This window comes from Rhincodon typus, chromosome 39 (genome assembly GCF_021869965.1).
Source record: "Rhincodon typus isolate 14 chromosome 39, sRhiTyp1.1, whole genome shotgun sequence".
Taxonomy (NCBI): Eukaryota; Metazoa; Chordata; class Chondrichthyes; order Orectolobiformes; family Rhincodontidae; genus Rhincodon; species Rhincodon typus.
In genome coordinates this window covers 16,694,414-16,710,721 of record NC_063370.1, presented here as the reverse complement: position 1 = coordinate 16,710,721, position 16,308 = coordinate 16,694,414, and the positions used below count along the sequence as shown (strand labels likewise).

The 16,308-nt window shown below is 41.4% G+C and overlaps 1 protein-coding gene across 1 annotated transcript in view; it reads left to right on the top strand.

Annotated features, from left to right (window-relative positions):
- Positions 1 to 16,308, top strand: part of LOC109913188 (mitogen-activated protein kinase-binding protein 1-like) — a 148,136-nt gene that overhangs the window by 50,799 nt on the left and 81,029 nt on the right. The window contains exons 7-10 of the mRNA XM_048618239.1: positions 4,148 to 4,297; positions 8,332 to 8,507; positions 9,497 to 9,588; positions 15,424 to 15,549. Coding sequence (XP_048474196.1) covers positions 4,148 to 4,297; positions 8,332 to 8,507; positions 9,497 to 9,588; positions 15,424 to 15,549 — 544 coding nt within the window. The remainder of the gene's footprint in view (positions 1 to 4,147; positions 4,298 to 8,331; positions 8,508 to 9,496; positions 9,589 to 15,423; positions 15,550 to 16,308) is intronic.

Genomic DNA, 16,308 nt, shown 5'->3' with positions numbered 1-16,308 from the left:
TGTGGAAGCGTTAGAAAAGGTGCAGAGGAGATTTACCAGGATGTTGCTAATCCACCCTTCCATTCCTTCATCCAAATAATTTACAAAAATCACAAAAAGAAGAGGACCCAGAACAGATCCTTGTGGTACACCACTCGTAACTGAACATCATGTTGAATATTTTCCGTCCACTGCCCCAGACTGCCTGCTCTTGCCACGTCGGCCTGCCTGTTCCTGCTACCATCACTGCCTTGGGCTGTCTGCTCCCGCTCTCGCTTTTGCTCGCCCTGGGCTGCCTGGTCCCGATCTCGCTGCTGGCTGCCCAGTGGAGGATTTTCATCCTACATGTGCTTGAATGCGGTCACTATTTAAATGTGGGCACCTGTTTATAGGACATCTGGTTTAAAGCTGGGAGATTGTATGCAGTGTGGAGCAGTAATTTTGCAGAGTTGTCAAACAAAAGGAGGAGATTGTTCAGCTCATTGAACCCATGCTGGCTGTCTGTGGAGCGATATAGCCAGTCATACTCTTGTTTAAAGTGTACTTTCAGGATACTTTTGAAATCCTCCTAACTATAATCTTAAAAAATACAGAGGAGGGTCTTCAAACTCCAGCGAGGTTAGAACAAAGAACAAGGAAAATTACAGCACAGGAACAGGCCCTTCAAACCTGCACCGACTTGCTGCCTGTCACCCTCTTCAAAGCTACCGCATCCTTCTCGTCATGTGGCGACCAGAATTGAAAACAATGTTCCAAATGCGGCCTAACTAAGCCTCTATAAAGCTGCAACATTACCTGCCAAATTTTAAACACAGTGCCCCGGCTGATGAAAGCAAGCTTGCTGTATGCCTTGTTGACGATCTTCTCCACCTACATTGCCACTTTCAGTGACCTGTGTACCTGTTAACCCAGATCCCTCTGCGTATCAGTACTCTTAAGGGTTCTGCCATTTACTGTATATCTTCTACTGGATTAGACCTTCCGAAATGCATTATCTCAGATTTTTCCAGATTAAACTCCATCTGCCATCTCTCTTCCCAAGTTGCCAAACGACCTATATCCTGCTGTATCCTTTGACGGTCCTCATCGTTCCTGCAATTCCACCAACCTTTGTGTCATCAGCAAACTTACTCGTCAGACCAGTTACGGTTTCTTCCAAATCATTTATATGTTATATACGTATATATTACAAATAGCAAAGGTCCCAACATTGATCCCTGAGGAACGCCACTAGTCGCAGCCCTCCATTCAGAAATGCACCCTTCCACTGCTATCCTCTGTCTTCTATGACCGAGCCAGTTTTTTTTATTCATCTTGCAAGCTCACCTCTGTCCCCATGCGACTTTACCTTCTGTATTAGCCTGCCATGAGGGACCTTCTCAAAGGCCTTACTGAAGTCCACATAGACAACATCCACTGCCCCACCATCATCGATCATCTTCATCACTTCCTCAAAAAACTCAACCAAGTTCGCGAGACACAACCTCCCCTTCAAAAAACCATTTGCCTCTTGCTAATATGTTGACTTATTTCCAAATGGGAGTAAATCCTGTTTTGAAGAATCCTCTCCAATAATTTCCCCACCACCGACGTAAGGCTCACCAGCCTGTAAATTTCTGAAGATTTCTCTCAAGGCCCCAGCAATTTCCTCCCTTGCTTCTGTCAGTATTCTGTGGTATATCCCATCAGGCCCTGGGGACTTGAAAAACATTAAGGCAGACAAGACCCCTAATACCGCCTTCCTTTTGATCTCAACATGACCCAAACTATCTACACACCCTTCCCCAGACTCATCCACCAAGTCCTTCTCTATGGTGAATACTGATGGAAAGTACTCATTTAATACCTTGCCCATTTCCTCTGTCTCCACACACAAATTCCCTTCCCTGTCCTTCAGTCGGCCAACCTCTGCCTGGCTACCCTCTTGCTCTTTATACATGTATAAAAAGCCTTGGGATTTTTCTTAATCCTGTTGGCCAATGACTTTTAATGACCCCTTTTAGCCCTCCTGACTCCTTGCTTGAGTTTCTTTCGACTTTCCTTGTAGTCCACCCTTGCTTTGTGTGTTCCCAGCCTCCTAACCTTGATTAAATGCTTCCTTTCTCTTCTTGATTTAGTCATATAATATCTCTCGTTATCCAAGGTTGCCAAAATCTGCCTACGTATCTGTTCTTCTATCTCTGGCTGTTGGCAGGCCTATAGTAAACCCCAAACAGTGTGACTGTATCCTTTCTGTTCCTGTCCTCTACCCATATTGCCTCATTGTATGAGCCATCCGCGGTGTCCTCCTGCAGTATAGCTATGATTTTTCTCCTTAACAAGTAGTGCAACTCCCTTTATATTCGCCTCTATCCTGGCTGAAACATCTGTATCCTGGAATGTTAAACTGCCAATCCTGTCCCTCCCCTTAACCAAGTCTCTATAAGAGCAACAACATCATAGTTCCTAGTACTAATCCAAGCTCTAAGTTCATCTGCCTTTCTGCCTTACCTGTTACACTTCTTGCATTGAAACAGATGCACTTCAGTCCACCAGACCCGCTTTGATCTGCAACCACGCCCTGCCTGCTCTTCCTCCAAGTCTTACTAGCCCTATTCTCTAGTTTCCTTTCAGTCGATTCACCATTGCTTTTGTTCCCAACCCCTGCCAAGCTAGTTTAAATCCTCCCGAGTGGCACCAGCAAATCTCCCAGACAGAATAGTTGTGCCCCACCAGTTTAGATGCAACCTGTCCTTGTACAGGTCCCACCTGCCCCGGAAGAGATCCCAATGGTCCAGATATCTGAAACCCTCCAGAATACACCATCTGTTTAGCCATGTGTTGAGCTGTACTATCCTCCTATTTCTAGCCTCACTGGCACGTGGCACAGGGAGTAATCCTGAGATTACAACCTTGAAGGTCCTGCTCTTTAACTTTGTACCTAACTCCCTGAACTGCTGCTTCAGGACCTCGTCACTCATCCTACCTATATCGTTAGCACCAACATGTACCACAACCTCTGGCTGTTCACCCTCTACCTTCAGAATGCTTTCTGCCTGTTCAGAGACATCCTGGGCCCTGGTGCCAGGGAGTCAACATACCATCTTGGAGTCTCTTTTACGTCCACAGAAGCACCTATCTGTACCCCTAACTGTAGAGTCCCCTATAACTACTGCTCTAGTGCTCTTTGTCCTTCCCTTCTTAAGAACAGAACCAGCCATGGTGCCGCCAGTCTGGCTGCTGCTGCTGTTAATCCCCTGATAGGTCTCCTTCACGCGCACACACACCCCGCCCCACCCCACCAAACAATATCCACAATGGTATACGTGTTAGGGTTTTGGTACAGTTAATCGCTGTAGCCTTTACAAAGTGGTGACGGCGTCTAATCCATTTCTCCTTGGCTTTTAGTTGAGTTTGCTGCTTCTATACAGATCAAATACAGTTTTGCATAAATTTGAAAAGCAAGCAAGAGAGACTCCTAGATTTGGAGTGCATATTTCTGAAAGTGGCCGTACTCACGTGATGATTCTTTTGTCCTTCATTACCCCCAACCAATTTGAAATGTCCAGCATATAACTTTGCTTGAGGACCATATGCAACTTTGTTGGGCAGAACGGTGGCTCAGTACTTAGCACTGCTGCTTCACAGCATGAGGGACCCAGGCTTGTTCCATCCTCTGGTTGCTGTCTGTGTGAAGTTTGCATGTTCTTCCCATGTCTACGTGGGTTTCCTCTGGGCACTCCCAATTCTTCCCACAGTTCAAAGATCTGCAAGTGAGGTGGATTGGCCATGCTAAATTGCCCATAGAGTCCAGGGATGTGCAAGCTAGGTGGCTTTCCCATGGGAAATGCAGGGTTACAGGGATAGGTTAGGGGCTTGGATCTGGGTGCGATGCTCTTTTTGGAGGGTCGGTGTTGATTTGATAGGCCAAAAGACCTGCTTCCACACTAGGGATTCTGATTCTGATTTCCCCTGCAACACCCTTCCCCCACCACCCGCCCAAGAAATGGTCAAGCAATTATGAAAAGCCTTTTTTGATGGGTTGTTTACTTGCATCAAATCAACCTCCCATAATTGCTGCTTAAGCTTGTTTGTATATTGTGCACAATTTAGGCATGTTGATTTGCAATATTTTGTTGTTGGATGAAGTGTAAATGTTGTATTAACCTCTTTATTATTAAATTTTCAGGTTTATCCAGAATTGGAAAATAGTAGTCAAGCTTGCCTGCCCTCTGCATCTTTCCTAACTTGCTCATCGGACAATACTATAAGATTATGGAATGTTGGTGCAGCCTCTGGATTTCAGCTCACTTCGTTCCACAGGAATATTTATAGTACGGTAAGAGCTGTCCCCCTGCCTTTTCATACCCTAATCCTGATGTAGTGAACTTTGTCCAAAGGGTAAAATTATTTTTTCATGATTAAGATATTTATTAATACATTTAATTCATGTGCATGCTCGTTTGCAATAGCTGTAATATTGTGTAAGGAATCCTACCCAGCAGCACTGTGGCTAGGTGAGTCAGGTGAGAGAGAGGCCTTAGTTCTGTTTAAAGACAATTGAGAAGAGCAGCAAGGATCATTCCACGACTTGGAACCTTGTGTTGTGCTGCTTATTAGCACCAACAGTGTGGCAAAATAGGATGTACATATTATGTTGAACATATATGATGTAGGAGCTGAATTAAACCATTTGGTCCATTGAATCTTTGCCAATTAATGAGATAACGGCTGCTCTTGAAACTTCCAGCTCTACTTTTCTGCCTATACCCCATAACCCTTAATTTCCTTACTGATTTAAATATATGTCTATTTTGTCTTGAATATATGTAACGCAGCCATAGCCTCCTGCAGTTAAAAAAAAAAATCCAGATTTATTACAAACACAAACAAAAACAGAAATTGCTGGAAAAACTCAGCAGGTCTGGCAGCATTTTTGGAGAGAAATCAGAGTTAACATTTCGGATCGAGTGACCCTTCCTCAGAACTGATTTATTCCCTCTGTAAAAAGAAGTTCCTTCTCTGTATCCTAATTTGGTGACCCCTTATTGTGGGATTATGCACTGTCCTGAAAAGAAAAATAACCTGTCTGCATCAACCCTATCAAGCCATCTGAGAATCTGGTATGTTTCAGTGAGATTGTTTCTTGTTTTTCTAAGCTCCAGTGAGTACAGGCCCAACCTGCTCAACTTTTCCTCAAACAACCTCCATTCCTGTAATCAACCTAGTGAACCTATCATGGACTGCCTCCAGTACCCATACCTTTCCTTAGATTAGGGGACCAAAACTGATCATGTATTCTTAATGTGTTCTAACTGGTGCCTTGAATTGATTTAGCAAGACTTTCCTATTTATAATCCCTTTTGAAATATAGGCCACCATTCTGTTTGCCTGCCTTATTGCATACTGGACTTGGATACTTATTTTTTGTTGTTTATGCACGAGGACTCTGAAAACCCTTTGTGTTGCAGATTTCTGCAGTCTTTAAATAATATTCAAATCCTCTATTCTTCCTGAAAAAGTGCAGATTTTACCCACACTATAATCTATCGGCCAAGTTTTTGTCCACTCATAATGTGTCTATATTCCTCTGCTGACTCTGTCATCCTCACCTTTTGCTTCCCACTTATTTTTGTCATTTGCAGACTTGGCGATAGTATTTTAATTTTCTTCATCCAAGTCATTAATATGGAATGTAAGCAATTGTGGCCACAGTACTGATTTCTGTGGATTCTACGAGATATGGGTTGTCATTCTGAAAATGCTCCCTTGTCCCAACTTTGGCTTCTATTAGTCAGTCCATGCTAATATACTATCTGCAACCTCTCTTATTAAGAGGGCTCTTATTAAGTAGCTTTATGTTCAGTACTTTTATCAACCACCTCTGGAAATCCAAATATATTACATCTACTGATTCTCATTCATCTAGCCTGCTTATTACCAACTCAAGGAATCCTTATAAATTTGTCAGAAATGATTTCCCCTTCATGAAGCTATGCTATCTTTACTTGATTACATTCTGTATTTCTAGATTCTCTGCTTTTACATCCTTTAAATTAGACTAATATTTTCCCAATAGCAAACATTAAGTTGCTAGACCTATAGCGACCTATTTATTGTCTCTATCCCCTTTTTGATAAGCTTGTTAAAGTGATAATTTTTTCAATTCTCTGGGACTTTTCCAGAGTCTAAGGATTCCTGGAAGATTACTTCCACTATCTTTGTAGCTACTTCCTTTAATATCCTAAGATGCATCCTTTTAGGTCAAGGGACCTGTTTACTTCTAGTCATTGGTTTTTCAAGTACTTTTTCTTTAGCAATGATTATTGTTTCTTTCCTCTCCATTTTGCACTTTAATAATTTCTTATTTTTTGAATGTATTCTACTGTGAATCCTGATGGAAAAAATAATTATTCAACTCGTGTGCCAATACTGGATCCTCATTATTGTTTCCCAAGCCTCGTGCTCAAAGTGGCCTATGTTCACTTTAAAGAAGCTCCTATTGCCTGCCTCAATACTACTGGCAAGTTTACCCTCCAATTTTACGTTGTCCTTTTATTGTTTGGTTGTCTTGTTGATTTTTAAAGCTTTACCAGTCCGCTGGCTTATCACTAATCGTTGCTGCACTCTCTCCACCACTTGTCCCCCACCCTGTTTCAATTTGATGCTATCCTTCATTTCCCTGGGTAACAATGGTTGGTTTCTGAATGGGGAAGGGCTTCAGAAATCTGAGGTACAAAGGGACTTTGATGTTCTGGTTCAAGATTCTCTCAAGGTTAACAAGCAGGTTCAGTTGGCAGTCAGGAAGGCAAATGCAATGCTAGCATTTATTTTGAGAGGACTGGAATACAAGAGTAGCTGAATCTGTATAAGACATTTTGGTCCGACTGCATTCAGTATATCATGAGCAGTTTTGGGCTTCGTATCTTAGGAAGGATGTACTGGCCTTGGAGAGGATCCAAAGAAGGTTTTCTTCATATTCACTCATGGGACATGGATATTGCTAGCTGGCCAGCATTTATTGCCTGCCATTTGCCCTTGAGAAGGTGGTGATGAGCTGCCTTCTTGAGCTGCTGCAGTCCATGTGCCGTAGGTTGATTCTCCCCTGGGGAGACAATTCCAGTATTTTCACCCATTGACGCTGAAGGAATGGCAATATATTTGCAAGTCAGGATAGTGAGTGGCTTGCAGGGGACTTTGCAGAGGTGATGTATGCTACCCTTGTCCTTCCATATGGAAGTGGTTGTGGGTTTGGAAGGTGCTGTCTAAGGATCTTTGGTGAATTTCTGAAGTGTAGCTTGTACACATGGCTGCTACTGAGCCTCTGTGGTGAAGGCAGTGAATGTCGTGCTGATCAAGTGAGCTGTTTTGTCTTGAATAGTGTGAAGCTTCTTGAGTGTTGTTGCAGCTGCACCCAATTTACAAGAATGGTACCAGGAATGAAGGACTTGTCATATAAAGTGGTTGTGGAGTCTGGGTCTGTACTTGATGGACTTTAGAAGGAAAAGGGGGAGAATCTCATTGAGACTTAGAGTACTGAGAAGCCTGGATAGAGTGAATGTGCAGAGGATGTTTACACTAGTAGGAGAGGCTAGGAGTGCACATCCTCAGGGTGCAGAGTGACTCTAGAACTGAGATGAGAAGGAATTCCTTCAGCCAGAGGGTGGTTAATCTGTGGAACTCATTGCAACAGAAGACTGTGGAGGCCAAGTCATTGAGTGTATTTAAGATAGAGAGGGGTCCTTGATTAGTAAGAGATCCTAGGTTACAGGGAGAAGGCAGGAGAATGGGATTGAGAAACGTATCAGCCATGATCGAATGGTAGAGCAGAGTTGATGGGCTGAGTGGCCCAATTCTACTCTTGTATCTTATGGTTTTGTGGCTTATCCTTTTTGTCTTTCTAGAATCCTTCTTTCTCACTGGGATATAGCTTGTTGAGTCATGACCTATTTTTCTTAAATGTTTGCCATTAGTCCAACATCTGCTAAACTCCTTTCTCCGTTCAACTCCGCCTTTTTATTCCTTTGTAATTGCCCTTATTTACATTTGGTACAGTTGTTTGATTTCCAATTCTTGCAGGTTGAGAATTAGGATTAAAGTTAAAAAAGCAATTGCTGTACACTAAGCTGGATAAACTATTAGGTGAGCTTGGGAGTCCTTTAGGCTGGATTGCAAAATGGAGGTTTTGGAGTTTGGCTTAAATAACTATAAACTGTGAAGTATTCAAACAAAGTTTGTTTTTTCCAAACTTTAATACATGTGATAAACTCCAAATAATGCTTCCCCTGGAAAATAAAACAGTGTTGCGTCTTGCATTGCTTGCCCTTTAATGCCCTCTTAGCCTGAGTGTTTGACTCATGTTTGTTCTTCTAGGACTTGATTAAAGTTGTGTATGTTGATGACAATATCCAGCATCTCCAAGATACAACCAGCAACCCTGACCGAACTGAAAATGGAGGAACATCAGAGATAAAGTCAGGAATTCGGGTCATAACCATCAGTCCTGATGGGCAGCACCTCGCTTCTGGAGATAGGATGGGCACCCTGAGGTACACATGATGCTAGAATACAGGATGTTTTTTGATCTTAAATTCTCATTCTTCTGCATAATAGTACTGGCAGCCTGTGTTCTGCTGAAAGTGGAAGTTTCATGATTTCAGACTGGATGGTCATGAAAAGAGTCCTCAAGGTACTTTGTGCTGAAGAGCGTGATGTTTCAGTTTCATAGTAGTGTATGATTAATTTTTTTGCACACCTACACCTACACTGAAAAAGGTTAATTTGTGCTTGGTTTGTGCAGGTACTTTTGGACTGTCACATAGCTGCACTGATTTAAAAGGGAGCTACTCAGAGTCAGAGATCTTCCGTACTGAAAAACGTCCTTTGTTACATGTGTGCTAATCAAAACAAACACCGACCTATTCTAACCCCATTTTCCAGGACTTGGCCAATAACCTCATTTTCCTGAGTTAATCCTAGAAAGGTGTGCTGTTTATGCCACAGCTTACTACAATATACTGAATCCTACACTTTAACAGTAATCAAACTGGATCAACAGGTGGAAGAAGGAAATTTTTAGTAGATCACCATTACATCACTTCAGGGAAGACGTAAAAGAAAATTTAGTACTTATTTGTATATTAATTGTCTATATTGGTCAAGATTGGGAATGGCTATTTTTATTTGACACGCTTGCAATCTCCCTATATACGATAGGTTAAGTATAAAACTTAATAAGTTTGATGTTTTGAATGCCCTCAAACTCCTGCAATCTTCCTCTTGTGATTTATATTTTTGTGTCTTGTGCATTATTCAGTTAGTTCTCTGGATGTGGTTCTGTTGCCCACCCCTTTTGCCCTTTAGAAAGCTGTGGTAGACTGCTGCTTTGAGTGGTTCAATCTGCATTGAAGCATCTCCTGTAGAGCTTCTGCATAGGGAATTATGTAACAAATATTTTTGTTAAATGTTGTGCTTTAGGGTTTCTCAAAATAGTTAACAATTGTTGGTTGGATTTTATCCTTGTGCCTTGTGCTTTCAGAATCTTTGACCTGCAATTCTTGGATGAACTGATGAAAGTTGAAGCTCATGACTCTGAGATTTTATGCCTGGAGTATTCTAAGCCTGAAACAGGTGCGTACTTGTGTGAATTTCACTATTTACTCTTTTGACTACTGCTTCTAGATTTGTTTGATTTTTCTTGCTATTGATTTGACTCGCTGCTGATCTTGAGTTGGCTTCTGAATAACTGTGTGTTGTTTTGTACCTAAATATGGTTGACATTTTTGTGCTCTTGCCTCCAGTGTTGTTATTTGAACTGTACTAGTTTCGAGACTACAGATGCACCAATAACTTGACTGTAAATGAGTTTAACATAAAACTGTGATACTGCTTCGTCATTGCGCTAGCTATTTTAACATTGTAGCTATCACGGGAAACTGGGATTGAGTATTGAATTTGAATTGTTGAGATTTTCATCCCAACAGCGATTGGCAAAAGACTATAGCCTTATCTGAGAATTTCACAATTATATTGTGATACAGCATGATATTAAAAATCTTATTCTTAAAGTTTTACAAGAAACTAATTTTCTGTTACCAGTGCAGTGTTACAGATGGGTGCTACAGTTAAGAATGCAGTTTATAATTGAAGTGCATTTAGAGTCATAGTCATACAGCACAGAAGGTCCTTTAGCCCAACCTGTCCATGCTGACCAGGTTTCCTGAACTGAACAAGTCCCATTGTCTGCGTTTGGCCCGTATCCTTCTAAATCTTTCCTATCTATGTATCTGTCCAAATGTCTTTTAAATGTTGTAATTGTTCCCAACTCTACCACTTCCTCTGACAGCTCATTCTAATATATGCACCACCTTCTGTGTGGAAAAGGTTTCCGCTCAGGGAAAAGAACTGGACTATTCACTTTGTTTATGTCCCTCATGATTTTATAATGTCGCCCCTCGGCCTCCTATGCTCCAGGGTAAAAGTCCCAGCCGCTCCAGGGTAAAAGTCCCAGCCAATCCTTGTAACTCAATCCTTCTGGTCTCTGTAACATCCTTGTAAATATTTTTTGCATCCTTTCCAGTTTCATAACATCCTTCTATAGCAGGGTGACCAGAATTGTATGCAGTTGTTTGCAGTGATAGTTTTTTGATTTCTTGAACTCCTTTTTAGGTTAAAATGTGGTTCATGTTGACAGAAGTAATGTGTCCATTTCTGAACCCATTACCTGAAAAGGATATAAAGAGAAAACCTTCTGAGAATGGTGCTGGGGACAAGGAACTTGAGTTATGTGGGTAAATAGGAGAAACGGTCAATGGAGATCGGGGAATCCTCTCCACTGTTTTGAGTGGTATAAAGGGACATGATTATTGGGCAGTCATCTCAGCTCCAGGACATGTCTGCAGAAGATCCTCAGGGATAGTACATAATAATGGGTAATATCCTGGCTTGGGCTGACAAGTGGCTCAAGTAACATTTATGCCATACATGAGCCAGGCAATGATCATCTCCAACAAGAGAGAATCTAACCAACGCATCCTCACATTCAATGGCGTTATCACTGAATTCCCTAACTCTCAACATCCTGGGAGATACCATTGACCAGAAGCAAAAACTGGATTAGCTATATTAAAAATGCTGTCTACAAGAGCAGGTCAGAGGCTAGGAATCTTTTCAATAACTCCCCTCCCGACTTCCCACTTGCCTGGATGAGTGCAGCTCCAATAACACTCAAGGCCTGAACACCATCCAGGGCAATGCAGCCACTTGATTTTGCAACACATCCACAAACACTCACACCCTTCGCCACCATTGGCAATCACTTATTAATGAGTAATATTGTCCACCTAGGAAATTCCATGTCATTGGTCATGGTTTTCTGGATCCTTTCTTGTAGTTGATGAGCCCAATCCCATTGCTGCATTCTGACCAGACACTTGGCAGGTGTTTGAGAGGTATAATTGGTTGTTGACCTTGTTTGTTGGCATTGCTTTCTCAAGTTCCTCTTTTGTAATTCCTGTTGCTGATGAGTGTTTTCGAAAAATTGTATGCTTTCATACAGGAAGTTCCTCACAGTTGGTTTCTTCTGAACGAGGGTCTCCCGGGGTTGATGTCTATGTTACACTTCTTGAAGTAAGTCTTCAGAGTGCTTTTGAAACAATTCCTTTTGTCCTCCTCATGTTCAACTGCTTCCTTGAGCTGAGCAAAGATGATTTACTTTGGTCGTCAGAATTCGGGCATTCTTTGCATATGACAGCCCAATGGAGTTGGTTTCAGATGATCATAGCCTCAATGCTGATGCTATTGATTCCTTCAAAGATGCTGATCTTAGTATGCCTACCCTTCCAGCTGATGTAGAGAATCCACGTCAAACAGCATTGCTACTTCCCCAGGGCTTTGAAGTGTCTTTGTTTTGGAGCAGTATAGAAGAGTTGGAAAGACGGCTGCCTTCTACGTTTTGATCTTATCAGTGCAGATGTTGTGGCTGTTGAATATTCTCATCCTTAGTCACCTGAAGGTGGCACTCTCACTGATTAGATGCTTGGTTCAATCTCTGAATCAATGTCCACTTTAGCTGAGAGGTGGCTGCCCAAGAAGGGGGGTTATTTCACATTTGGGAGGATTACTCTGTTGATATGAATGGAGGGCTAAATCAGAACTTGCCTTGGAGCAGGTTGATTTTAAAAGAAAAAACTGGAGTGTTCTTGAGTTTGAGGCTGAGACCAATTGTGTAGTACTTTTGCAAAAGTGCTAAGCAAGGCTTGAAGGTTGCATTCCGAGAATGTGGCGATGATGTTGTCATTTGCTTACTGAAGTCCCGTAAGTGTTGTCAGTGTCATTTTCTTCCTGGATTTTAATCAGTTGAAGTTGAAAAATTTTCCATTCATCCTGCAGGCAATATCTACACCACTGGGAAGCTTGTTTTTGACAAGGTGAAGGATGATAGTGATGCCGATAGAGAAAAAGGCAGGAAGCAGTGACCCCCTTCCTGCTTAACTCCTGTCTTGACCTTGAGGGATTCTGACACATTACCATTGGTAAAGCTGTTGCTGACATGTTGTACAAGAAATTGAGAATGTTGATTAATTTCTCTGGACTGCCGGCCTTTGACACGGTCTTCCCACAGCACCTCCTGACTGAGTTGAGAGCCTTGGTCAGATCAGTGAAGGCCGTGTAGGGTAATTGGTATTGTTCCTGGCATTCCTGTTGGAGTTGTCAAAGAGTAAAAATCATGTCCATTGTTACACAGTTTTGTTAGAAACCACACTGGCTTTCAGAAAGGATTTTTTTCAGAGACTGGGAGAAAGTGTCTTCTGAGGATTTGGGCAGTTATCTTCCTGGCGCTGGAAAGTAGGGAGGTTCCTCATTAACTCTCACAGTCCACTTTGCCTTCTTTCTTGAAGGTGTCGATGGCAGAATCCTTGATCGACAAGGGTTTCTTCTTTGTCCCAGATTTTCCAGAACAGTTGATGGACATGATTAGTAAGCTGTTCTTAAAGTTTGAAAATCTCCACTGAAATCCTGTCCAGTCCCGAAGCTTTTCCATTCTTTATGTCTTTAATGGCAGCTTCAATTTCTGCAATACTAGGTGGTAATCCAAGATCATCTTTGTGGAGTTTTCCTCAAACAATTGTATCATGGTTTAGGAGTTATTTGCAGTGTTCTCTCCATCGAAGGCTGTTTTCTCTGTCTCTCAAAAGGGTTTGATCCTTGCTCTGCACCAGTTTGAGTCCAGCAGTGCTGGGTCGATATATACTGCCTTGGTGATACTGAAGAAGACCTGGGTGTCATGCTTGTGGGCAAGAATTGCAGCTCTTTAGCTTTCTGATTCCATCGCTGGTTCTTGATTTCTTGATTTCTTTATTTCTTCATTGTAACGCACTTTTGCTGTTCGATAATTTCTCCTGTTTGCCTTGCTGATGTTGTTTTGCCAGGCACAAAGAGCTTTTCTCGGATGATCTGGCCATTCTTGTTGAATCAGTCTTAGTGTATGCTGGTTTTGTTGCTCATGGTTTCTTCATAGCATGAGATGATGGGAGCCTTCAGCACTTTCCAGATTTCCTCTGGTCCATTAAGATGAATACTTTGGAGATTTTGGTAAAGTCATTGTCAAAGGTTTATTGGTCTGCTTGGTTATTGAAGCTGCGCAACAGGAACTTTTTCCAGAACTGTTTCTTTATCTTCAGCTTCTTCTGGTGGTATTTAATGGACATGAAGGAGTGGATGACTTGGTGATCTGTCTTGCAGTTATCTTCAATATTCGTCACTTTGGTAATCTTTTTGGTCTCTGAATTGAATGATGACGTAGTCTTTTTGGTGAAACAAAAATGTTGGCTATTCTCTATTGGTGTTCTGCACAATTGGTGAGCACATGGTGCACTGCAAAAATTCTCAACACCTTCTAAATCCATGCTCGCTACCATCTAGAAGGACAAGGGTAGCAGATGCAAGGGAGCACCACTTCCTTCCGGTTCCCTCCAAGCCTCTTGCCATCTTGAAAGTGAAATGTATTGCTGTTTCTTCGGTGTCCCTAGGACAAAATCCTGGAACTCCTTGTTTGACTATTTTGGGGGTGAGCCTACCTTAAGTGGACTGCAGCAGTTCTAGAAAACTGATCACCGCTACGTCCTTGAGCACATTTAAGGGCACATGTTTAAGGCAATTGACAGAAGAACCGATGGCAACAAGAGGAAAAATCTTTGTTTTGCGCAACATGTGGTTATGATCTGGAATACTTTATTACAGGTGTAAGAGGGAGGTAGATTCAATTGTGGCCTGTGAGAGAATTGGGTAATTATTTGAAGAGCAAGTGGGGTCTGGAAATGACAATGCAGTGGAACTGGGTGAATGTGCTTGCAAAGAGCCAGCGTGGCTATGTCTGGCCAAATAGCCACCCTTTTCTATGCTGTACTATTCTAAGATATGATCTATGGTTATCAACTAAGATGGATATCAATTAAGATGGTCTATCCTGTTTGTTATCCCAAACAGATTGTGGGATCTACAGTGACAACTATGGTTTTAAGAGATATATATTGTGCTGGTTTTATTTTTTAAGATTGGTTTTAAGGTAGAGGTAATGAGCTACTAGAGTAAACAGCGTGTGAAGCTTTGTGGTTTTTTTTAAAAAGTTAGAACAATACAAGCAGCCTAACAAGGTGTGGTCAAGTTCCCACAGAACAAGGATATTTAGTTCCAGCTTTCAGCAGTTGCTGGTGAGGTCTTGAAGTGGAAGCTATTTTTTTCCCCTGTCTCTTTGGTTACTTGCAAAAGTTGGGGGTTCTGTTCCTGCTCCTGGAGTTGCATGGGAAAATCTGTTTTCTGAATTTTGACTTTTGCAAAGGCTCTGTTTATGGGATGTTACTATATTGGAACCATTAATTAGTTTTGACCAATCAAATTGCATCTGGAATGCAACACCTCACCCTTACCTTTTAAAATAAGAAAAGGTTGGCGTCTAGACTATCTTCTGAATATTTTGAGGCAGTTTAGTCTGGTCCACAACACTATATATTATATGTTGCTAGTGTTAGAAGGGTTGACCACAAAACAATTGTTCTGATTTTGTTTTTTCCTTGTCTGTTGGAAATCTTTGGCCATGCCTAATTCCTTTGATACAATGTTATGTTGAAATAGTCATTCGCATTTCAAGCTGTTATTTGAATGTTCTGTTAAATGTAGGTATGTTAAACTTCTTGCACTTTAACAGTTCTGCTTGGTGTTGAGATTTTCCATCTTCCAACCAACAATGAGAACTGAGAGGCTTAAAAAATGGAGTGAGTCTAATTTTGTGTTGTGAAATTTACTGAAGTTTTAACACATTTATCCTTACTACATGCAGGTTACTGAATAATTCAAATTCACTTCCCTCTTTTCTTGGAACAATTTACCCAATAAAGACAAAGTATTTACTTTAACCTCTTCAGGCATTGACCAGGTGTTCAGCGTATTTTAATATACTTTATTTAGGAATGAATCTGTTGGCAACAGCAAGTAGAGACCGTTTGATTCATGTACTGAACGTGGACAGGCAGTACAGCCTGGTGCAGACGCTGGATGACCATTCCTCATCTATTACTGCTGTGAAATTCGCAGGTATGTGTTTAGAGCCGAAATAATTATCCTGAAGTAACTTGACTACTAAAATAGATTAAACTTAAATTCTACATGCAACTTTACAATGTTATTTTATAAACAGCACCTTAAACAAGTGTGATCTTTGAAATGAAATTAGCTTTGGTGCAAAAAAGTTGCAGTTGAGGGTTATCCAACTGAAATTGGTGAAATAATGAGATGGACTTTCAAAACAAAATGTTCAGGAACCCCATATTGCCGATGGTATGTATTTTAAAAAAAAGTATTGAATTGTCATTGCAGCTGCTTATGCTTTTCCTATCTGAGGTATGTGTACCCCATGTTATCTTACCAGTGGCTGCCACTTGAGCCAGACTCTCATTTTCCAGAGGTTTGGAACACTGACAGTAATTGTAGTGTCTACTTGTGTGTTACTTATTAATATTATTTGCAGCTAAAGCTGTTGCTGAATTGGCATCCTGATGGGATTCCATAGTTGAAATGTTTAACAAACTTTGTGGAGAGTGCCTTGCTCTAAATTGTCAAAGACTATTGCCAAGAGCAAGAAAAGTAGTATTGTTGTTTGAGAAACATCTTAATAGCAAGCATCAATAGAAATAACATACAGCAAACTTTTTAATAACTGGCACTTATGAGACCAGGAATGTGCCAGTTGGTCATATATATTCTGGATAATCAAGAAGCGGAGATAGTAGGAACTGCAGAAGCTGGAGAATCTGAAATAACAAGGTGTAGAGCTGGATGAACACAGCAGGCCAA